The following is a 24,156-nucleotide window of genomic DNA, read 5'->3' on the forward strand; positions in this document are numbered from 1 at the left end:
TAGAACAAGGTATCCTCAATCTTCCCAACCATATTGCCAGCAACATCAGACTGGATGTAGTCAGTGTACTTATGCTAAACCACCAAAAAAAAAGCCACCTCTGAAGAAAAGGATTTGAAGTTCTGCAAGAAATTAAAAACAACAGAATAATAATTACCAAAGTGAATAAGGGAGATGCCACTGTGGTTTTAAATCAATCAAATTACACAGGTAACTTTGCCTGATTACTTTGAGATTGCTCTACCTACCTTCCTATAGACTGTAATCCCATCGATACACCGATCAGAAACTCTTTAAAAAGTTTACCTCTTGGCTTGTGGAAGTCACAAACTAAACCATATAACTTTGCACCCCCCCACAGATTGGGGAGGCAAAGCTATTTAGTAGTCCAAGGGCAAAGATTTTTAGTAGTCCACATATGAACTACTAAATATACATGAACAAAATGTAATGATCCAGATCCAAGTAGAACAAGGTATTATTATCAATCTTCCCAACCATACTGCCAACAACACCAGACTGGATGTAGCAAATGTATTTATTCATGCTAAACCACCAAAAAGCAACCTCTCGAATTTGAAGCTCTGAAGAAATTAGGTTTTCAAGAAAAGAAAAATAACAGTTTCCCATTCCTACAGACTGATTACATGTAAGCTGGTGGATCCTGGCATTCTAAACAATACTGGATAACAGTGCCTTAATTACTAGACCTGACACTATTCTCAACAACTTAGCCGATGTGCTCACACAATACACTGTCAACACATCTTTACACACAAAAAAAAAAAAAAAAAACAGCCCACTTTAAAGCCAGTATGGAAAACTTCACATTCCAACATACTGACAAAATGGTCAGTTTTGATATCTCCTCTTTATTAACAAATGTTCTACTTAGACACCTTAGACCTCATCCAAGCCATATTTCCTCCTGATAGCTCAGCCCTGTTCTAGTTCACCATCAACTCAGGCTATTCATTTGGCAAGGAAAACTTTAATAGAGGGGACAGCCATGGATTCTCCACCCCTGACTACTTCTTCAGGGAGATCTTTGAAGAAAAAGCCCTAAACTCTGCCCTGCATAGACCCACTGTTTATATAGATATGTTTCTCCATTTGGCCTGAATATGCTAACACATCTACACTACAGGATTCAGTTTACCCTGGAAAAGGTACAGTCTACTACTCCTACACACTGATTACATGTCAGCCTAATGGATCCCTGGCGTTCTAAACAGTGCCATAACTACCAAACACTTGACCATATTCTCAACGCTTTTTTTAGCCAATGGCTACAATCCTCAAAAAATATTAAACCCTGTAACTACAACACTCTCCCCCCTTCAGAGCAGAGATTATTCAAGATCTATCACCATTCCATATATTCTTCATTATTTTCTTTTTCTAACAAATTTTATTCTAAGAAAAAGGTTGTTTTATCTAAGAAACTGTATAATTCTCCATCTGTGTATGGCCAAATTGAAGCACATCAGTGGAGGGACAACAATGTGATAGTAGTGAAGAGACATTCTTTGAAGTGTTTTATGAAATAATGTGATGAAAGTGGTTTGTTTATATTAACATGTGTAGTCATTTAATTAAAAGATTTTATACTGACAGCTAGTTTAACACTTGAATTTTATTCCTTGTAAGGAATGTTATACCAAAGTTGCACTACACTTGACTGAAAGGAAAGATAATTTTTTTTTTTTTTTTTGGAAACTTGAGGTGTATGACTCACTGATTAGGTATACTCCTTAACTGCTCTTCCCTCTTGCAATTTCTTGTCCCCCCTTTGAATGAACTAATGTTGTCCATTGTTTTTCCATGTTTCAATTACTTCTCTAAAAGGAAATATCATTAGTTCATGCTCTTATACCCCCTACAGACATTAATTTTGCAGAATTCCAAAGAGTACTTACAGTGTTGCCATAATGTTACTCCTATAATTAGAATGTCATTCTTTCTACATTACGCATCTCTTTAATCAGAATTCTATTATGAGAAAACACAAATTAGGCTATATTATCTTGAATAAATGATTATCTTTATTTTATTTGTAAAGGTTACAAATTGTAAGATCATTTTCTCAGCAGAAATTTTCTTACCTCTGGTGCTGTTAGGGAGAGATGATGAATAAGTGCTGGTACAGACAGAATATGAAGAAGGAACAAATTCAACAGATTATCTGAGAACTGAGATGTTGTCAGAGGCCTAAAAAAGTTTAAAATTAGTCATGGATATAAATAACTATATACATATATAAACTTCTAATTTAAACTGTGGAATACCATTTTGTGGTTACCTTTGAAAAGTGGCAGTGGCATGGGACAAAAGTGAAGTGAAGATACCTTTGGAGGGAATCAAAATCAGCTAATAAACATACTTCAATTAGTTTTTTTCTTCTCTTATACTTACCTCAAAGAGGTTACAAAATTTACAGTAGATCACTGCTATGCAGAGGCAAGTAGCTAAGAAGGAAGAACTTACTGATGCATTTCATAAGCATCTCAAGATTGCAGTAGTGTGTGTGTGTGTGTGTGTGTGTGTGTGTGTGTGTGTGTGTGTTGGGGGGAACAGTGTGAATGGAAGATAATCACCATACAAATCTCAAATCTGTCCTTACCTTGATATATTTTTCTCACATATGAGGTGATGCACCAAAAACCTATCTAAAAATGCTGATGTGTCTAGAAGAGAGCGATTGGGTTAACTGGTGATCGCTCTTGCACTCTCAGTACTGTCATCATCCTGCAGGAGTTTCCGAGTTCTCTATACCTCTTCTAGAAGAATTTTCATGGATGCTGTTCTGCTGATTTGACACGATTCCTCCACTCTTCCCAAAACATACATGTAGCTGAGTCAACATTCATTCAATGCCCAGCACCAAACACACCAAATCAACTTTTGTCCATCATTTTTTTTATACCTCTATTCTCAGGAACAGTCTTCCTCACACAGTTTTCTCTAAGGACTACAACTTTCAAATGTTCTAAAAATAGAACAGGTTCTTCCTTTCTTTCATTCTTCTTGGTCACTTACCCACACTGCACTAATGGATTACAGATCATGTGTGGGACACACAAAAATTTGCGTTTTTATAAGCTCAAAGGAAAATATAAGAATGATTGCAACTAGTTCAGCAGAAAGGCAAGAATGAATGTACTTAGATATATACCAAAGACATAAGATATATAAGTGCATCTGAAAAAGGAGTAATCTATTGATCTGCATTTCCACTCTTCTGAATAGTATCAAGTGTTTTTAGAAGGTTTTTATATACTATCCCAAATAAGAGAACAAGTATGGAAAGGCTTTGCTGTCATTGATGATTCATAATAATAACAACAACACTTTAGGATATACACAACACCAAGACAGAAAAAAATATAATTTATTAAATTCATTAATATTTTGAGGGTTTTTTAACAAGCATCATCAGAGCACAATTATAACTGCAATAAGCACACAGCACTAAACCATGTAATTGACGAAAACAATTCAAACTGTAATTGACAACAGAACTAATGTCCTTATATGGTGCCCTCTATATGTCGGATGATCATAAAATTAATTTAGAAAAGCCAGGCTAACAAGTCTAAAATAACAGTCACCTAGATTTTTGGTAAATAGATGCAACCATACTTGCATCTATTTACCAAAGTTGAGGTTGGAAGAGTGCTTCATAGCTGATGCCGATTCTAAAAATAGTCTCCCAGATCTATAATAACTTCTATATAAAGGAGTATCCAGAGCATGGTCTACTAATTCTGACTTGCAATGCAAATGTCATTTTTGTGTTCTTCCAGGCAGACGTTAACTGATCTACCAGTCTGTCCAAAGTAGACCAAACTGCAGCCACAAGGAACTTTATGTGCTCCAGGATGTTCAAGAGGATACAATTGATCTTCAGGAGAATATATGAACATAAGCTAGCTAAATGAAAGGTTTGAAAGTGTCATGGTGATCATATCTGCAGAGAACTTTAGCTATGTTTTTTGATGCATTCATAACATATGGGATGAGAATGGTTTTGCTGCGATGCTGTGTGTTTAGTATAGGAAGGATGGAGGGTGCATGTGATATATTATCTATTTTATAGGAGCTGTAGCTATTGGCTAAAAAAGGTGTTGCAAAGTCTCTTGAGCTCAGTTTCAAGAGCTTGTCATTTGAACAAATAGCCTTGGCTTGGTGAGTGTGTTTTGTGAATGCCATTCTGTTATGAAGGGTGGTTGCATGATTGTTTATGTAAATACCCTCCTGTGGGGATAGCACAATTAGTGCACTAACACTATGATTTAGGAATAGCTCTCAACACTAAGTAAAAGTACAACATGAGAATGTATGAGTAGGTTTTCTGTAAATGGAGAAGGATAATGAGGCATTAGGAATTTGTCACGAGTGTATCTAAAAATGGGAGACAATTTTTACTTTATTTTTCCATGGTATGTGCCAAAAATGTATCTAACATGTCTGGACCATCAGGCTAAACATCAAAGACATTATTAGCATAGTGCAGCCAAACTTTTGGTTTGTGTGGCTGTGTTAAGTGCTTGGTTTTCACAATGTTCTATATAGAAATTAGCTAGTGGAAGGGGGGAGGAGAGAAGAGGGGAACCATAGCAGTCCCTTCCAGCTATATGTATATTTCTTCCTTTTCATAGGAAATATGGCTTAATGAGGTTAAGGGTCTCTGTAAGAACCACATTTGTGAATAGTGAAATAATATCAAAAATGACCATGATTTCAGAGTCTGTCGAAGTTAGATTTTTTTATTAATGTTCTAAAGAGCAGAGTTTTTTTTTTTTTTTTTTTTAACTGGAACTTTATATGGTCCAGGATGTTCAAGAGGATGCAGTTAATCTTTAAGAGACTATATGAAGGTAGCTAGCTGAATAGTGAAAGGTTTGAAAGTGTGATGGAGATCATATTCAGAGAACTTTTGCTATATTTTCTGATGTATCCTTAACATATGGGATGGGAATGATTTTGCTGTGATCCTGTGTGTATGGAAAAATGGAGGGTACATGTGATATATTATCTATTTTATATAGGCTATAGCCATCGACTAAAAAGGTGTCGCAAAAGGTCTTTGAGTTTGGTTTCAATGGCTGTATTATTTGAAACAAATAGCCTTAGCTAGGTGAGTAAATGTTTGGAGAATGCCATGCTATTGGGAAGGGTGGTGATGTGACTGGTTATGTAAATATCTTCCTGTATGAGTAGGTTTTCTCTATATAGAGAAGGATAATGTCAATAGTATATCTAAAAAGAGAGACAACTGTTACTTTCTTTTTCTATGGTAAAGTTTATTTTAGGGTGTCGGCTGTTAAGATGTGCCAAAATGCATCTAATGCATTTGGGTCATGAGGCCAAACAGCAAAGACATCAATACAGTGCAGCCAAACTATCAGTTTAAGTGTGTTGAGTGCTTAGTTTTCAAAACATTCCATATAGAGTTAGCTGGGAGGAGAAGGAAGGGAGAGACCCATAGCATTCCATCCAGCTGTTTGTACATTTTTCCTTTCCATAGGAAATAAACTGCACATATGCTGAATCTGGTTAAGGGTCTGTCAGCGTTAGATTTTTTTATTAATGTTTTGAAGTCAGTTGTTTTTTTTTTTTTTAATAGATGAGAGAGAGTTTCTTCCCTTACAGGCAATGATTTGAATAAACATGTGGCTAGTTTATAGGTGGGGTGTCTATGCTGTCTACTATAGGAGATTAAGTGGAATATTAGGCTTGTGAATTTTAGAGTTACTTATACATCCAATCTGATTTGACATGATAAAGTGAGTTTTTTTTGCGATTTCTTTGGACTAATGTAGAACTTTCTTTTTTTTTTTTTTTTAAATAAGTTATACATTTTTTTCTTCTGGGATTTTGTAGGATCCTAATCTATGATCTGATATGTAGAGGATCGACACTTCTGCACATGTCAGAAGGAAAATCCATGCATTTCATGGGATGAGTGTTTATTATTATAAGTCAGAAAATTAGCTTTTCTTTTATGAAAATTCTAGTTCATAAAGTGGTAACTATTTTGCTTGTACAACAGTTGGAAAATTTACGCATAAAGCAGTGATTTCGTGTGCTGTTGACCAATTCATACATCCTTTATTTCTTTCTCCCCTTCAGCATGAATTGATTATTCTTGGCACATTACCAAGCTCGGTTCTATGAAGTGTAGATGTACAATACATATTATTTAACAATACTTCAAATTGCACAATACTCATTCTACGATGCATTGACATATAAACTGAATAAACTGTGATGTGTGCTCACAACAACAAATTAAATCTTTCCATAACCATAACACTTTGCCTTTAAAGAGAAGATGATTCATTTTTCTGCTAGGTTCATAATAGCCATGGGTATTTCCCTTATCAACTTTAGATACAATAATTTGTTTATTCCAACATAACTTTTTAAATGCTGATATTATTTCAGGTGGAATGTTAGTCTTGGGAGGTTTGGATTTCATTAGAATACTAGTCATATCCAAATGGACATTATTAGTCACTGTGGGTGTAAGACTATAGATGTGTTCTGCTAGTCATAATTTCAAGGATTGGTACTTTTTTTTTTTTTGGAGGGGGGGGGGTGAAATTTTGCCCACAAATAAGTGTGTGGACTGCATCTGAGAGTGGTGAATCTATTGTTGTTGACACTCAAGAAGACTTAGTCAATGCACTTAGATTATTTCAGATTCTAACAAAATCCAAACCTCCCAAGAATAGCATTTCACTTAAAATAATATTGGCATTTAAAAAGTTATATAGGAATAAACAAATTATTGTAATTATAGCTGATATGGAAATACTAATGTTATTATGAACTAAGCAGATTACAAGAGAAAAACGAATCATCTTTTTAAAGATGCCTCTACATATCAGATCGTAGCTTAGGATCCTACAAAATCCCAAAATGGAAAAGATGTATAAATTATAAAAAAAAAGTTGCTTCTTAGTCCAAGGAAATTACAAAAAAACTCAAACCTTATCATGCCAAATCACATTAAATATATGGGGGGAGGGGTAAAAACCTCATTAAGTTATATTTCCCTCCTGACATATACCGTATTTTCTGGCGTACCCCCTTTTTCGTACAGATTTTTTAGGGAAAAAACTTTATTACTGAATATTATAATGAATTTACGGTTTTTCAAATATAAAGTAATAAGTAGGTCTACTTTCAACAAATACCTAATCTAACTAGGAAAGAGTCCCATCTTTTAATCTTCTTAATCAAAACCCAGAAATTCATCTCCAGAGCCAAATGAAGAGACACTTGAAACCTCTTCTAAATCAGAATCTGAGTCCTCATACAACAAATTGTCCTCTGTACCATCCAGTGCATTATTAATGCCACACTTCTTAAATGATTTAACCACTCTCAATTTTTGCAGCATCCCATGATGCTGCAAAAACTGAGAAATGCTAGGCTTCTTCCTGATGGCGTGACCTCAAAATTTGAAGACTGCATCCAGCTGTTCTACTTCCCCTTCATAAATCCCTTAAATGGTTTATTAATACAGACATCTAAAGGTTGAAGCTGACTAGTTAGACCTCCTAGAATTACAGCTAACTGAGTTTTTAACATTTTCTGTTCTGTGAGAATGAAACTGATCCTATACTAACAGCGCAGGCTTCTTCAACAGTCCTACAGGGTGCCTAGACCAAATTTTATCTATCCATAACTTTATTCCTCCTTCATCCATCCAGTTTTGCATGAAAATGCACAAACACTCCTTTAAGCAGTTTTTTCTTTGGGTAGCATCTTCCTTTTAAAAATCAATACTGGTGGCAAATTTATCCCATCAGCACAGCAGAATAAAACAACCATGTAGTGAGTTTTTTCGTACCCAGAAGTTTTAACAGTAACACTTTTTGTGCCCTTGGAATCTACAGTTTTGTTTGAGGGCACATCAAAAATCAGTGGAATCTCGTCCATGTTTCCTATTTGTGTAAGTTCAAAATTTTCTCGTTTCCTTGCGTTAATGACGAATCAATAAAATTCAATTTGTAGACACTGAAAGTCCCGCTTTTCTGTGGTCTAAAATCCAAGTATTCAGTTCTGTCTCAAGTTCTTGCCATTTTGCAGTTCCACTTCGTAGATTATGTTTATTGAGAGTTGCTTTTTTTTTAGATCCTCTTCCTGATTCCATCAAGTTCTTATCATTTTCTCAGTTGGGGGGGGTAGCCCGAAATGCCTCTCTGCAGTCCTATTTCCATGTTCTTTAGAATACGCAATCACACATAGCTTGTATGCAATATTGTAGCAATGCAGACGTTTTTCTGCCATAATTTGCCAAGAAATTTAGAGAAAATTTAACATCAGAAATTTATCACTGTTCACAACAACCGCAACAACAATTGGAAAGTTTAAATGAACAGGAACGCAGCTGTGATCATCTATGACAGTGCATGCACATCCACTGAACCCTACATAACTGGAATGCTCTCACACACAGCAAGAAAGCAAAAAAGAAATCGCGTAACTCGGAAAGAAAATTTCCCAAAATGAAAGTAATAAAAAACTGAATGTCTGCATATAAGATGCACACTGTTTTTCAGACCTATTTTCAAAGAAAAAAAAGTGCATCTTATACACTGGCAAATACAGTACATTGAATCAGAATGCAACTCTCTTTCATCTGTTTAAAAAACTCTCTGCACTTTAAAACATTAATAAAAAAGCTAACTTTTGTGTAAATCTATCTGATAATGTCTCTCATTTTGAAGATGATATTTATGCTCTTTTGTATGAGGAAAGAATATTCACTAGGGTGCCAGCATACTATATGTCTAAAGCTTTAACACCATATTCTCTTGAAATGATAATCCTTATTATCATGCTAAATAAATTGACTATTGCAGGAATTTGTTAACAATAAATTTACAGACTTGCAGCTAAGGTTGGTAAAATATTTAGATCAATTATCTGCAAATTCCATTTAAGTTGAAGCATTAATAACAAGGCTAAATGTACCTAAGTAAAAAAAGGAAGCTTCACAAACCCCTATCTGCCAACCCATCCAAAGCATTAAATCCATTATATAAGGATTTTCATTATCTTTCTCCTGATAAGTGCCCTAATTTATATTCTAAAAGAAATTATGGAGCATTTATGTCGTACAGGACATATACACTGTACACACACACACACACACACACACACATTTATATATATGTGGATGTACAGGAAATATATTGCGCACAGCATTTCTGAGCAAATTTGGAAAGAAACAGTAACAAATATTGTCAGGCAATTCAATGGTATGAAATGAAAACAAAACAGAGGAAACTGAACAGGATTTAATTTTGGGAGATTTGGTAGAAGGCGAGATTCTTACAGGAAAGAGGACAAGATTATTCTAACAGCAGTGAAAGTTGTTAGAATAATCCTGTCCTCAAAGTTTCCTCATCTCAATGAGGAATAGCAAAGTCAGCAAGTAGATCTTAAACTGAGAAGTTTGAGTGGCACAAGATTTATAAAAGGAAAGGAGAAATCAAATGTACTGACATTAACAAAACAATGAATGGGATTTGCAGTCAGTAACAACTCTTCACTTTGAAGAGTTACCTGTGATTGAACATGTTAATGAATTTACTGGCAACAGCAACAATTAAAAAATGTAATAAAAATCCATTCTCAGCAAAGATCACCCAAAATCAAATATCAAATATTCAGGTTAAAATGGCAGAACTTTTATGCCATTTTAGCCAATGGCATAAAAGTTCTGCAGTGGCTAAGCTACATAAGGAGGCTTGGTCGGAAGGTTAAATTCAAGATAACTGAAAAAGAGATCTAATCATGCCAATTTATTAAAAGGGAAACAAATTGAATGCAAGAATTTCTCTACTGAGTTGGTTGTTCCAGAAAGATTTTTGCAAGCGTATTCAAGAAAAGAAAAATTGGTAAAAGAAAAACAAAATAAAAACCATGTAATTAAAATGAAAAGCCAAATGGCTTTTCATTTTAATCTTGATCTTTAATCTTTTCGATCTTGAGTTTCACTTACTGGCTATATAACAACATAGGATTTTTAACCCTTTAATATAAAAACCATGTTTTAAATCTAGAACAAACTGTTTGCCAAGAACCCTCCCTCCAAAATAAATACATAAAATTAAAAAAATACCCTTATTTAAGCAAATAGGTTGCTAAGACCATAATCATTGTAATATAATAAGGAACTATATTTAAGCTTTACTGATGTTGAAAAAGCACATTATAATGCCAGGTTGTTTTGTAATTAAAGATGAATGGATTATATCTATGATGTATTATCTGTTAACTGCATGTTCATTTGGCCAGTTTGTTTTGTAGGATGAAAAATCTGAGTTTCTGGGAAGTTATTTGTGTCCTCTGGATCTTTAGAACCTAAAAGATATCATTCAGGGACATATATTCAGGGTGTGCAGTGCACACCCACAGAATAGAAATATCAACCGATAATATTTTTGCATTTATTCCTGTTAAAGACTCCCCTGATTGTTTCCTGGTTTCACATGATTCCTAAAATTAAATACAATATACTAATGCTTCATGAAGGAAACACTTTTTGATGTGTAAACATTGCATTACATTCGTGTTAATAGCCTGAGTGTACAGTCACAAACACAGATGCCTTTGAGCCCTTTGAACAGACATACAAATGGCACAGCAGGTCAAATTCTTAGCATTCCAGTGGTTTTAAGCTACTCAGAAGGCATGGTGGGGTGTCCACTGAGACAATAGCACCCAGAAATCAGTGACTGTGATTGGTTTTGTGTCAACAATCCAGTTGAATGTTGTCATTAGTTGCTGTTTTTGTTTTCTGAGTTTCATCTGTTTTGCGTGTGTGAGATGACATGTTTAGGACACCAATATAGACAAGTTTTTAATATATAACTTTTTATAAATAATTTATAACTTTTTTGTCCATATTTACGATGGGAAATAATACTGACGATTTACTGAATGTCCTGTTTTCTGCCAGAGCTTTTGCAGATTGTATGATTGTAGTCAAAGGAGGTAAGCCTCCTCTTCCAAATTACACTTATGAGTAATTCAAATATACCAAACAAATATAGCAATCTCCTTTATTATTGTTTTCTAATATATCTTGAAACAAACACATTGTCCCCCACTCTATGCAGATTTGTTACAATTAATTGATAAATTAAAGTATTTAAAGTAATCCCACAATTAATTGCATTGGACCAATTAAGATAGAGTGATGCACTATTCACTCTTACACTTTCATACATCGATAAAAATGCAATCATACAGTGAAATTGACATGAATTTTGTAGTGCAAGTTGCATAAGCCACACAACAGTACACCAAACTGAAATGGACATGTGATGCCTCTGGTATCATTGTTGGTTATTATGCTTGTAGGCTCCCTTATTACAGTGTATCACATCCATAACAACTAAATAGTGGAAACAGAAAAGAGAACTAGAATGCATGAGGACATGGAACTAAAAGTGGTCCTAAAATAATAGCACTTATCCCCATCCCTTGAATAACAGGAATATCAGAAAATACTAGATGTGGCTAATAAGTACAGACTAGAACCAAGAACTGAACTTGGCCAATATGAACAGATAGGAATAAATGCCAGCCTATTTAGCAAAGAGGTTATATCCATTCCAACCAACAGGACTGTGGGTTTGAATCCTACTGTGGGCATGAATGCTATGTGAATATTTTTAGATGGAAAATGAAATTCAGTGATTAATGTGAGAGTACTACGGGCATACTGAAGGCCTGAAACAGCTTAAAAAGGTTCCACTAAATCTTCTAAAGCATGGCTTCCAGAGTATCTAAACCTTAGTTAACTATAGGCTAACACCCTTTCATGGGTGGGATTTGCTTAAACACTTAATAAGAACAGATACATATTGCAAGTACAGGACAGACTATGCACTGATTCCATTCACAGAGCATTAAATGGAAAAAAAAAAAAATAGTAATGTATAGAAGTCATTACAAATGTGAATAACATTTCCGGAGTCAGCATCAGCAATGAGACACTCCTATAATCACAACAAGTATAGCTACTCCTTGATGCTCACAACCAATGTATGCCGATAACCTCCTCACAACCAAGTTCTCCCTATTGATTTTCATCTCATTCTGATATATTTTGATATTTTTCAAAAAATTATTCCTGTGCTAATGTGTATTAGAGTTATTAATTTATATCAAGTTTCACTCAAAACAATTCTTAATCCTTTTAGATGAAAACATGACCAAAGAGATGGATAAACTAAGCAAGACATCAGTTCAAAAAAGGTGAGCTATGCACCAGAAAGTTATGGTAGATGCTACTGAATATGAAAATGATGCTTTAAAAAATTGGGAATTTATATACAATAGATATTCTGAGACCTTTAACTGCACTGATTCTCCTGCCTATCATATTGCAAAGTTCCTTTAACATCTCTTAGGCACTTACATGGCATAATTCCACTCTTAATTTAAGTCATCAGATTTTCTGACAAAAGATAAAAACTTGTTACAGCCAACAGATATTATGGTTAATTTGACATTTAATTATTAAAAATGTTCCATTGGATGACACCTTTAGTCACTATTAATAGATCATTCCTCCTTAGATATTAGAGATCCTTGATTTTATTAAGCACTCTAGATACTTGAAGAAAAACAAAATCAACCAGCAGAAAGAGCAGACACAGAGCCCAGGTCACCTATATAGGTCAGTTACTATTTAAACACCTGGAAGACACTGTTCTCCCACATATCCACTCAGCATGTCAACACCTGGAATCGGGTCACAACCATAGAATGCCCTGGTTAACTTCTTAGCACAGATCAACCGTCTACATTTCCATATATAAATTTACCACAGAAAAATATGGTAAAATTAGCCTTCCTTGACATTCTATACTCCACTCTCAATCTGGTACTCTCTCAATAGGGCAATTACATTCTACACTTCACATTCAATCTGTGAAGGATGACATGCAAATTAGTGTTGAATTATATCAACTAGTGAAGGTTGTTTAACAATATACAGAATGGGATCCTTTACAAAAAATTGGCAATGTCAAACTCTATTCAATAGTGTGAGCTTTACCTGTTCAAAAACCATGACCTACAACAAGAATTAGACACCATGAAAAGAATTAATACTAATATTGTACAGGCACCTCCATGGAGTCCGAAGACTCATTGCAGGAGACCCTATCCACAAACTCTATCGTACCTGTCCTTGAACCCATTAACAGACAAAGTGCTAATAGCAGACTCTGGTAACTCATTCCATTCATTGACAACTCTCCAAGTGATAAATCTAGTCCATACTAACCACATTTACTCAACTTTCAGGAATAGCCTCTCTAGCCAAGTGCAGAAACATTATGCCTCCATGATTCCTATAAAACCCTTTAGGTAACTTAATGTTTCTATCATATCACTCCTTTTTTGCATATCAACCAACTTTTGCAATCCATAAACCCTCAATCTATCCTCATAAGGAGTATTCCAGAGATCACTCACCTCTGGATCTTCTCCACTACTTCCTGATCCTCACAAAACCTCAGTGACCAGACACGAACACAGTAATCCAGAGCGGAGTAATCTTATGAGCTACCTCAGCAATACGTTCTCTAAACTTCAACTCTGTCTACCACCACCACCTCTTAATCCTTAAGCTTCATCTATTTCCTGGAGTACAGTTCCATCAGTGTGGTACACAGTTTGTAATCTATTTATCCCAAAATGCATAAACTTTACATTTTTCCACATTAAACTGATACCTGTGGTCACTCAGTCACTCAACTATTTTTACCTGCTTCTGTCACCTCATCATGACCATCAGCACTCATTAAGGTTATTCTTCCCTAGTCAGAGGCAGTTCCAATGCACATTCCTGAAAAATGTGAGCTGATAATCCCATCCAATCGCACAGCTGTAACATTCTGCAATACCCTAAGACCCTTCAATTCATCCACTCTGTTCCAAAATAAGTCTATCATACCTATGACAAGTGGTCACTCAGTAGCTCACCTATTTTACCTGCTTCTGTCACCTCATGAACATCAACACTCATTAAGGTTATTCTTCCATTATCATTCTTTTTCTTGCTTGCCACCTAGCAAAAGAACTCTTTGGGATTTCCATTGGCCTGCTCGGCTAGTTTCTTCTTGTAATTTGATTTTGTCTTCCTTACCATACTAGTCGTCTTTCTTGCCTGACCCTTGTACTGCTCATGATTTTGATGGTTACTTTTCTCCTTATATATCCTCCACAGCATTTTCTTTTTCTGCAGCTCATGCTTAATGATATTACTCATCCATCTAACTCCTACCTGCTTCCTCTAGATGTTCCTTAACCATCTCCGAGGCACTATTAACATCCTTCTTTTGCAAGGTTTTAGGCCATGGCACAGCTTCGAGCTTCCTCCTAAGCTTATCATCATAATCACTGTTCCTCATATACCCTCTCTTAACAGAATATTCCTCATTTTTTAAAATCTCCCAGGTTAAGACTGCATAGTCACTTTCCCTAATTGGAGGCGAGGTTGCCACTTGGTTACAGATAGCTCTTCTGATCCTATGGCCATATCATAGGATTAAAGGAGCTATGTCCAATTACTTAAATTAAGGGGATATTAAATCCCACATAGTTTTAAAACCGAATAAGAAACTCAAAGATCGGAATCAGAGAGTTTCTTGCCGAATATAGTAAACTATAAAGTATCGGCGACACTAGCGTTAGCCAATTCAAGTGATCCTAGTACGTAGTACAATACTGGGTAACTCGTTGCAAAGGTGGGGGAAGTTCAGATCGCTATTCTTAGGTATTTTCCATAATGTAAAAACACATTTCCTAGGAAATGTATGCTGTTATTACATTATGGAGGGAGGTCACTACCCAGACCGGTTTCAGCCTTTTTTGAGGCTTCATCAGTGAGTAGCTAGACCTAATACCAAAGTGTATAGTGAAAAGAACTTATGTACTCTGCGAACGAGTTTTCCAAACAGGTGCAACCATTAAGTTACTTAAGTATAAAGAGCTAATAAGCTTCATTTCGGCAATGAAAACATTACTTAAATTAATGGGATATTAAATCCCACATAGTTTTAAAACCGAATGAGAAACTCAAAGATCGGAATCAGAGAGTTTCTTGCCGAATATAGTAAACTATAAAGTATTGGCGACACTAGCGTTAGCCAATGCAAGTGATCCTAGTACGTAGTACAATACTGGGCAACTCGTTGCAAAGGTGGGGGAAGTTCAGATCGCTATTCTTAGGTATTTTCCATAATGTAAAAACACATTTCCTAGGAAATATATGCTGTTATTACATTATGGAGGGAGGTCACTACCCAGACCGGTTTCAGCCTTTTTTGAGGCTTCACCCAACATGCTACAGACACTTATGCTCCATAACATTAAACATGAGCTTCCAATCCATTATACAGCTGAATCGTTATACAGATGCTGCTATATAATTCTCACTATAACAAACTACCAAAAAAGTTCCAATCAAGTTGCACGACATCAGTCAATGATATGTTAAACAAAATTCACCGCAACAAATTCTTAAACCTTTTGGTCACTGATGGTGAATAACTATCAATAGTGATGATCACAATGGCAAAAACAAAGAATCTTTCAGAGTTCAATAAATGGCTTATTGTAGGTGCCCATGCAATTTTGAAAACAGCAGAACTCTATGGTTTCTCAAAAGGTGAGATATCGGGGGGGGGGTTAATTTGTGGAAAAATAACCCACATTGTTTGTCTAAGAGGCATAACTATGGCCTTGAGACAGTCTGTGAGGAACGAGATACATTGAGAAGGCTTGTAGAAACAAACAGAGCATCCTGTGTGCAGCAATTGATCAAAGTATTTAATGAAAGCTATTGCAACCCACATCTCACTGAACTATGAGCAGGGAATGGAAGAGGATCAGTATTGGCAGTTGCATGCCTATACGAAAAACCACTGATTTCTGCAAAGTTTCTAATTCAGTGGCCAGTAGTTGTATAATATAACAATGATCTATACAGTATACATTCATCATAGCAAACTCCTATAGACCAGAGAAATTATTATTACCATACGAGTACCTCCATGGAGTCCAAAGACTCATCACGGAAGACCCAATCTATCCACACAACCACCTTTCCTTAAACCCATTAACAGATAAAGCACTCACAACTAACTCTGGCAACCCATTCAACTCATTCACAACTCTCCAAGCAAAAAAACTAGTCCTCCCACCCTTACTAATCACACCTTTATTCAACTTCCAGGGATGATCCCCTTGTTCCGGTCTCTCTAGCCAAGTGCTGAAACATTTCTCCTGCATCTATCCTATAAAATCTTTTAAGTAACTTAAATGTTTCTATCATATCCCTTTTTTTCTCCTATCAACCAACTTCTGCAATCCACACATTTCAATCTATCCTCATTGGGAACATTCCACAGGCGATTCACCATCTTGGTCACTCACCTCTGAATCCTCTCACTACTTCCTCATCCCCAAGACATCAGACTTGAGCACAGTAATCCAGATGTGGGCATATACAAGGCCTTTTAAGGCTAATTATCAAGGCTAATAATTTCAAGTATTTCAAAACTAATAATATCAGAACTTGAAATATGCTTATCCAACATGATCAAGGCAAGGGTTTTTTTAAGGCATTAGTTATTGCTGCTAATAGCCAGTTACTGTTTATACTCTGAAAGCAATCACTTGCACAAATATTTTACCAACATGCACACAAGTTGTCTGGATAAAGATTCATGTTAAGAAAAATAATGAATTGGCTAAAAAACTGATAAAAGTTTTTTTTGTTTTTTTTTAATACCAAATTGTTTTACCACAACGTAATAGTAATTCAATATTTCAGAAAATACCATCAATGATAGATCTGTGTTCGAGATAACATGACCACGTACCAGAAGAGGACAAGGATTGGTAAATGGAATCAATCTATGATTAAAATTAATAATTTGATACAGATGATCTAATACTAATATGATACGACATTTAAAAAATATGAACACACACAGAAAAAAAAAGGCAAACCTGATAGCTAAGTTGGTAATTGCAAGAAGTGCAGCACGTTTTAGAGATGGCTTGGATCTTACTAAACCTTTTACTAAAACTGTTTGAAGACTTGCATACAATCCTTTGTTAACCAAGTGTCCAATAACATTAACACATAATTGATTCATTGCAAGTTTCAATGCATCTCCTGAAAAATGAAGATAAAAAGTTTGTGCATAATTTGAAAACCAACATATAAAGCAAAATTTTGCAAAGTTTGATTTAAATGATATAATAAAGAACAGGAAGGTCACACTACACTTTACCATTATTAAATTGTAGTCCAATATTGCTGTGTGCTTTATGCATGTACATGACATAATACAGCCATAGTAGTTTGTGTGCTGTTAAAACACAGGATTAAGCCAGCACTAATTAACAAAAACAAAATAAAAAGAATAACATAAAATACAACAATAGTGCATTATCTTAATAGTGCAGTTCCTTAAAACTGCACTATTAAGATTTGATTTCAAATTTCATCTCATGTAATTTGTTTGTAGTCATGTTTGCTGTTAGTAATATTTTTTTTTATAAGGCCTGTAAAGAAGTGAGCTCTACCTACCTACCCACCCACTTCATGCCTCCTGGTACATAAGGTGAAGATTAATCCTTTTCTGTTACCCCTATCTTTTCTTTTACAACTAATTCATGTAATTTCCATTTTGAACCATCTCTATTCACTGGCACAAAATCAGAGTATTCATGCTCTGCTTGTGTGTGTGTTTGTCTTACAGCTGATGAAAGAATGGGGCTGGAGTAAATGCCACACTACACTATGAAAAGCAGTATGGTGGAGTATAAAAACCAATATGAGAAGTGGAAATCATTTGTGCAATGAACAAAATATGCTTCTCCAACATGACCAAGTCAAGGTTGTTTTTAAGGTATAGTTACTGCTGATAAAGTAATAAGAACACACATACTTTGACAAAAACCAGATACAGATGACAAGTTACACATTCCAGCAGGAATGCATAACTTGTGCTGCATTGCTATCGGTATCCCTCAGACTGAATCTAATCAAAAAGGTGCTGTCCTTCGCATAAGCATATATCTGTGACCAATAATCCAGCTTAGAGCACAAACTGCTAATAATCAAAAAGGAGAATACTCATCTGTACTTTGCATGGCAAAAGATAGGGATGGAAGATGTTCAGTGTTCCTTACATTTTTCACTTAGTTAACAGATTACGGCCTTTGAAACCAGGAAATAAGCTTATCCCAGTCTTAATTCTAGGTCAAAGGAAAGAGTATTTGCAGCAAAAGTGCACACAAACAGCTCTCCTCACCTGTAAAAACTTGACTTCATCCATGTAGGTGAAGTGTGAGGATGACCTGAGAAGAAAAATCAAGTGAGATGTTCATTAAGTCGATTATCTCACACAATCTTTCAATAACCATCAAGTTATAGCAATGAACAGGAAAAATTAATTTATTAGCTCCCCCCAAGAAAATCTTCCTTTGGGAAAGACTGTCATTGATATAGCAGCAATGTTATTATCATTCACCTTAAACTCCTAAAATTCTCAAACATGAGAAGCACCACATCAACATAACTGGTGTAATGGAAACAAAGAAGGCAAACAGGTGAAATTCTTCTAAATAATTGTAATATGCTATGTTCAGCCAATAATGATCATGAAAAGAAAGGAGTAGTTATACAATTCAACATTAAAACATAAAAGGCAAGCAATTTCAAGTAGATGGATGTAGCCAAATACTAAAGTGGGAAAATCAGACAAATGACTTATTGAAAAGGTTAAGGAATTTTTTTCAAGTCATTCAAAGAAGGCACAAGAAATAAAAGGAAAGTTGGTCCTGGTTAGAGATATAAACAGTAGGACATGAATACCAGACCTGTAGAAATCTTTTTCTTGGAGGGGGGGGGGAAGAAGCCAATAATAATACTGATTACCTCCCAGTTTTCTGTTCAAGGCAGGTTAGTCATCACTAACACCATGTTCCACCATAAAAATGTCAACATCAGCTAATGCCTTTTTATTCCAATATAAGGAGTTGGTGAGGCCATTTTAGCCCTATCTAACTTTTGGAGACAGAGTGGACAGTTCGATTTCCACTAGTAGCAATCAGAGATAGCTGGTCCAAGGCTATCACTAATTAAGCAGCCTACAGTGAAGATACAGCTCAACAAGTGCTGCCATCTCGTGGTCCCTAACACAATATTTTTAATGTCTGAAATAGTGTGGGTTCTATGGTCAATTTTCTTGTTTATCAGAGAAAAACCACTTACTGGTGATAGAGATCAACTAATTCAAGATCCAGCCGAAAAAAGGCTTAGTAAAAGTTCTAGTCAGTGACTAGACTTGAACTCTAAGTCTATCTTTAGGCAATTTAGCACTGAGGAGTGTAAACACCACTTCCACTGTGTGTATTAAATTTTTTTGTGTGTGTAACTCCCACCCACAAAAGGTTGTCAACCTGTAGTACATTATACCATACGTGAACCAAGAATCTTTCTGTTTTTATTAATTTTCATATGTTTTTTTAATTATTATTTTTAACCAGATCCAGAAACCCTGCTCTAGAGACCAATCATGGAACTTTATCAAACCAGCTCAGGCCATAATAAGTGGGGTGGTGGTCACAATATGCAAAGAAATTCACCAAAAGACAATCATATCAATCCATTACCCACTTAGTAATTGATTTGAACCGGCAGCCTATTGGCAGGAAGGCAGATATGCTAACCACTCTGCCAACCATGGAAGTAAGCATGAAAGACATGAGAAATAAGAAAATCTGACTATTATTGTTGATAGCAGTATTTTCACACTGGTTGAGGACACAGGAGTGTATGAGAGATTTGAAATATGAAGTGATCACCTATTTAGTTTCAAGCAGAGTAAAAATTATCTTAAAAATATATATGTAAAATCTTCTTCTCCTTTGAGTGCCATCTCCTATCGGAGGTCGGTGACCACCTTGGCCAATTTTGAGCAATTCTCAGTCACTCTGAACAGTCCCTCAGAGCTCATGTAAATCCACTGATGTCTGCTAGCTAAGATTCTCTTTGTCTTCCTTGTCCTCTTCTTTCATTTATCTTCCCTTTTATAATCAACTGATGTATGTTATATTTTTCATTTCAAAGTAGGTGACCAAGATATGCAGTTTTCTTTTTTATAGTATCTAAAAGTTCACGTGATTTCCACATTTGTTCCAGTACTTCCTGATTGGACATTTCTGCTATCCATGGGATTTTTAATATTCATATGTATAACACATCTCAAAAGTTTCTAGTCTTTTATTGATGTTTTCTTCAAGGTTCAAGTTTGTGCATCATACAGTAGTACAGACCATACATAGCATTTAACCGTGCATATTCTAAGCTCTAAATTTAAATTGCAGTTAGTGTTGATTTCATCAGGAGAAAATTTTTTCTTGCCATTTCAATTCTAACTTTTATTTCCATTTCTGGATTGAATTCTTCATTTAACCAGCATCCGAAATATTTAAACTTTGCCACTCTTTCTATTTTTTTCCCCCCATTTAAAGAAAATGCTGAATTAAGAATTGGTTTTTTGCTTATGGCCATGAATTTAGTTTTGGTGATATTTATTTTTAATCCCATTTTTTCACTCTTTGTTCACTAGTTTCAGAAGGTTTGAAGATCCTGAATATTGTCAGCCAGGAGAGCTGTGTCATCAGCATATCAGATTTTACTCATGATTTCACCATTTACATTAATCCCTTCCTCTCTTCCTTTTAAGATTTTTTTGAAATATGGCTTCTGAGTATATGTTAAAAAGAAGAGGTGACAGCACACATCCTTGCCTTACTCCTCGTTTGATGTTAATGGAGTCTGTAATAATGTCATCAACTTGAACAGATACCTTTAACAGTTCCAATATGTTTTCAATGATCCCGATGTCTTTACCATCTAATCCAAGTCTTTTTAATAGTTCAATCATTTTCGTATGTTGGACTTTGTCAAATGATTTCTCAAAGTCAATGAAGCAAACGAATACTTCTGTTTTGGTCAATACATTTTTTTTTGGAATAAGATTTGAGAACAGAAAAGAGCCTCTCTAATTCTCAAACCATTTCTAAAGCCAAATTGGATATCACTGATGGAGTCTTCACGTTTTCTGTATATTCTTTTTTGAATTATTTTCAGAAACATTTTGAGAACATGACTCATTAGGCTGATCATTCTATTGTCATTACAAGTTTCCAAATTTGCTTTTTAGGTAGCATGATGAAGGTTGACTAACCTGTCTTGAGAGTTATGCCTGTATCGCAGATTTTATTAAATAGCTTTACTAATATAGTAATGTTGTCACCTTCTAATAACTTTACTATTTTTGCTGGTATTCTATCAGGGCCTAAGGCTTTACCATTTTCAGCTGAGTTCAGCGCACATTCTACTTCTGATCTTAGAATGCATGGACCTTCCATGTGTTCATAAGTATTTTTTGGGTTATGTCTGTTATCAGTAAAGAGTGCTACATATTTCATCCATTCTTGTATTTTGTCATCCTTTTCGGATATTATTTCTCCCTTTTTGTTTCGAAGGATAGTTGTTTTTTCTTAAATATACCTGAGGCCTCTCAGTTTTTTTGTTTAGATTAAAACTGTCATGCTTTCCTGTAGAAATTCTATTTCTTTACATTTTTCATTCATACAGATTTCTTTTGCTTCTTTGATCGTGTTTTAAATAATTTTCTGGACCTCTATTTTGTTGGACTATGATTTTTATATGATCTGCATTGATCCATGAGAGAGAGAATTTCATTAGTTATCCAATCTTTCTTTCTTTTCTTTTACTGCTCTATCAGGATACAAGGTATTGGTACATTTCTCTATGAAGACAGATTTTAATTTGTCCCATGATTCATCAACCTCCACAACATCATTGTTCTTGATAAGTGCTATCTCTTGATTCAGATCTTGACTCAATTTGTTTCTTATCTCTGGTTTTTTTTTTTTTTAAACTTTCTTAGATCAAACTTTTTTTTGTTGATGTTTTTTAAGTATAGCTTTCAGTCAAAGTTTAAACTCTGTCAGCAGTAGATTATGATCAGAAGCAATATCTGCATTAAGATAGGTTTATGTACTCTTTATAGAACTTTGAAATCATTGATTAATTAGCAATAATCAATTTGGTTTCTGACATATAGTATTAAAAATGATTATTTTTAATACTATATGTAAGATAGTATTAAAAAATAATCATTTTTTATCTTTAAGGGGTGAATTATAGTATAAAAATCATTTGCAAAACAAAATGAAACAGTCTGAAACCAAAAAACCTTGGAGCTTCAATGGCAAATCCTGAAGACATCGACTGATTCAGCCCAAGAGGTATGTGGCGAAGATTTTGAATTTGATTTTTCTTTGCAAGGAAAGAAAAATCAAAACTCCATGGTGGACTCAGGAAATTAAAAAGGCAATTGAGGAAAAGAAAGTATACTGAAAATTCTCAACAAGTAAATCAGCAGGTTGTTTTCTGAGAATACAGAATACAAAAGAAAGTATGTGTAAAAGTAACTAAATAAGTTATGTGAAGACTGGTAACATATCAGGAAATAAATAGAGGATATCAAAATGTTTATAGACAATGGGGAAAAGCTTTGAAATAGAAGGAATCTTATACAGAGATCAGAGATGATAAAGGTGACATGAAAACTGAACATAAAGATATCCTAATGTTTGGAGTAATTGGAAACACTGCAAAATGAAACAAGTGGCAGAACAGTGGCAGAAAATAGTAAAGAGGAATGCAATCAGGAATACATGTCAATACTCAAGGTAGGAAAAAAAAGCCATCAAAAACCTCAAATATGGAGGTATAAGTTTTACAATGGCTCCACTGCATAATTTAAAGAGGTACAATCAGGAAGTCAAATTCCAGTTGAGTGGAGTAGAGCTCTCATTGATCAGATCTTTCATTTTATAACAAACACAGTAGATGTAGATATAATGAACCCCTAATTAGTTAGTTATATCACAAGGTTTGCTATAGTGAATTCAGAGAAAAAAAAGATTTTCATGGAAATGGAGTAGCGGGTATCAAAAGAAAATGGCAGGAAATAGATGAAAGAATTATGAAATAAAGGAAATAGTGCATTGAAGGAAGAACACAAAGAATTGGCAACAACCAAATAAAGTACACAAAACAATGAGAAGTGCAAATGCAAACAATAATTGGAGACATATGAAATAACGAGAAGACTAGAACTTATAACAATGAAAATGCAAAATTACTATTCAAATTTTGAAATGTAACACTAGTTTAAATTAAGGTCACTTCATTATAATCTAATAAGTGGTATCAGTGAAACTAGTTATAGATTCATGAATGAGTTATGTTTGTATACAAATACTGGACGTATAAGAAACAGGGCAAATGATACTGTTGCATTGATTACGTTTGTTCACCCAAAAATTATTTGAATAAGTGAGACATGGTTGGATGAGGATGACATCCTGACAGGAACAGTATGATGCATTTCGTGATGATAGAAAGGGTAAAAAGAGAGGTGGAGTGCTATTGATGATATAAAAAGAGCAAAAGAATAATGGGAAAATAGTGTGATGTGTACACTCTGGTAAGGGCCCAAACATGAACTTGTAATATTAATACTCTGAAATGAAAGTCATTCCAAAAGGTTAACAACGTAAACAGCAGTTAAGATGATAAGTAGAAAAGGGATGATATAACAGTCACTGCAGTTAATGAGGTGACACAAAATACAGCCAAGTGGAAGGTAAGAATGAAAAGGCATCAAGAGAAGGTGTGATGAGGTGAGTGAGGATACATAAATCGGTTGGTGAGTGGGCAATGCTGGATTGCATTGTGAATGCTAGCTATGTGAATGCTTTTAAGGTTCAATATCATAGATATGCTGATGAGTAAAACAGCACTTTCTACAATGAGTCTGTTTGCTCTACAGAGACCTGTAATAATAATTTTTGTAATTTAGTTGTCAATCAAACAATTTCTAAATTCTGTGAGTCATGCTTAACTAGTTTAAAGTCTCTGCACCAATTGGAAACAAAAATGGAATTCTAACCAATCTGCATTAAACTATAAATACAGATGCAAGCACAAGA

The 24,156-nt window shown here is 34.9% G+C and overlaps 1 protein-coding gene across 4 annotated transcripts in view; it reads right to left on the reverse strand.

Annotated features, from left to right (window-relative positions):
- LOC150108868 (ubiquitin-protein ligase E3B) overlaps positions 1–24,156 on the reverse strand; it is a 552,093-nt gene that overhangs the window by 362,617 nt on the left and 165,320 nt on the right. For all 4 annotated transcript variants that reach the window (XM_090410488.1, XM_090410470.1, XM_090410479.1 and 1 more), the window contains 2 exons: positions 17,059–17,227; positions 2,106–2,211 (listed from right to left, as the gene is read on the reverse strand). In XM_090410488.1, the coding sequence (XP_090266614.1) occupies positions 2,106–2,211; positions 17,059–17,227 (275 nt within the window). The remainder of the gene's footprint in view (positions 1–2,105; positions 2,212–17,058; positions 17,228–24,156) is intronic.

The sequence above is a fragment of the Typopeltis vanoorti genome, chromosome 2, assembly GCF_054136105.1.
Source record: "Typopeltis vanoorti isolate ZY-2024b chromosome 2, IOZ_Tvanoo_1.0, whole genome shotgun sequence".
NCBI classification, from domain to species: domain Eukaryota; kingdom Metazoa; phylum Arthropoda; class Arachnida; order Uropygi; family Thelyphonidae; genus Typopeltis; species Typopeltis vanoorti.